The 1,287-nt window shown below is 55.7% G+C and overlaps 1 protein-coding gene across 1 annotated transcript in view; it reads left to right on the top strand.

Annotated features, from left to right (window-relative positions):
• Positions 1-1,287, top strand: part of STKLD1 (serine/threonine kinase like domain containing 1) — a 27,649-nt gene that overhangs the window by 18,582 nt on the left and 7,780 nt on the right. The window contains exon 5 of the mRNA XM_045289362.1: positions 337-452. Coding sequence (XP_045145297.1) covers positions 337-452 — 116 coding nt within the window. The remainder of the gene's footprint in view (positions 1-336; positions 453-1,287) is intronic.

The raw sequence follows: 1,287 nt of genomic DNA, 5'->3' as shown, positions 1-1,287 counted from the left end.
GGGGGTACTGTGCAGAGAAACAGGATTCGGTGTGGGTCGTCACTGGCCCTTTGCAAACACGCCGGGGTCATCCCAGGGTGCATGGCGAAGCCCGTTGACGGTGTTTCCCCACTTAGCGCGGTGGGGCTCTTCAAAGGGAGACAGCTCAGCGCATCGTCTACCGCTAGGAAATCGCCCAGTTAATAGCCAGCGGAGGGGAGAGGGCTGGGGTCGCGGCCTGGTTCATGGCCCACGTGGGCCCACCCACGCCCCTAACTACTGTTGTCCCGAGACCCACCTGGGCTGGCCCTCCTGAGACAGCCCCTGATGTGGTGGGTCCCCACCTGTCGGTTGTAGGAACCTCAAGCCCTCCAACATTGCCCTGGTCAGCAGCAACCACTGCAAGGTGCAGGACCTGAGCTCCAACGCGCTGATGACCGACAAGGCCAAGTGGAACATCCGGGTGGAGGAAGGTGGCTGATGTCCCCAGACTGCTGGGGGCGGGGTTGCGGGGAGGGGGGCTGCGAGAAGGCCGCTCCATCCCTCTCTCAGCTCAGAACGTCCCTGGACTGGGATGGCCTCCAGAGACCTATGTGTGGCTAGAACCGAGTAGGGGTGGCAGCAATGGGGGGCAGGCAGCAGGTTCGAAGATACCCAGCATTGTAAGCACTCTGAAAACAGTAATGGTGGTGATGTCGTCCTTCCCACATCCCAGGTCTCAACCCTTGTGGAAGGAACAGACAGACTTCCTAGGACAGGAAGTGCATCTGAGCGGACCCAGCCACTGGGGATAGGTTATTTTACTGAGTTCTAAAGTCCCCGGGAGATGGTAGGGATCAGGGTCAAGGGGAGACAAGTCCTCTTCCCATTGAAAGGATGACGGGGCCACGAGGGCTGGTCCGAAGCCTGTAACACTTATCAGGATAGAGAGAGCAACGTGTGGAGATCCCAGTCAGTCCTGCACTAGCAGGAACTACACTAGGCTCTCGGTCCTTAGTCTCCAGAATATGAATGGATAGGTGAGTGAGTGGCTGATAGATACAATGGATGATGAATGAATAACAGATGGACAGGTGAATGGATGAATAAAGGTGAATGGATGGGTAGATGGATGGATAGGTGAATGGACAGTTGATGGATGGATGGCTAGGTGAGTGGGTAGATAGGAAGATGGATGGATGGATAGGTGAATGGATGGGTAGATAGTTGGATGGATGGATGGGTAGGTGAGTGGGTAGATAAGAAGATGGATGGATGGATAGGTGAATGGACAGTTGATGGATGGATGGGTAGATGGTAGATTGACTG

This window comes from Echinops telfairi, unplaced genomic scaffold, assembly GCF_000313985.2.
Source record: "Echinops telfairi isolate 266 unplaced genomic scaffold, ASM31398v2 ScPeMD7_25;HRSCAF=90, whole genome shotgun sequence".
In the NCBI taxonomy this organism is placed as follows: domain Eukaryota; kingdom Metazoa; phylum Chordata; class Mammalia; order Afrosoricida; family Tenrecidae; genus Echinops; species Echinops telfairi.
The sequence above is the reverse complement of the archived record's forward strand: the minus strand, read 5'-3'. Positions and strand labels throughout refer to the sequence as shown.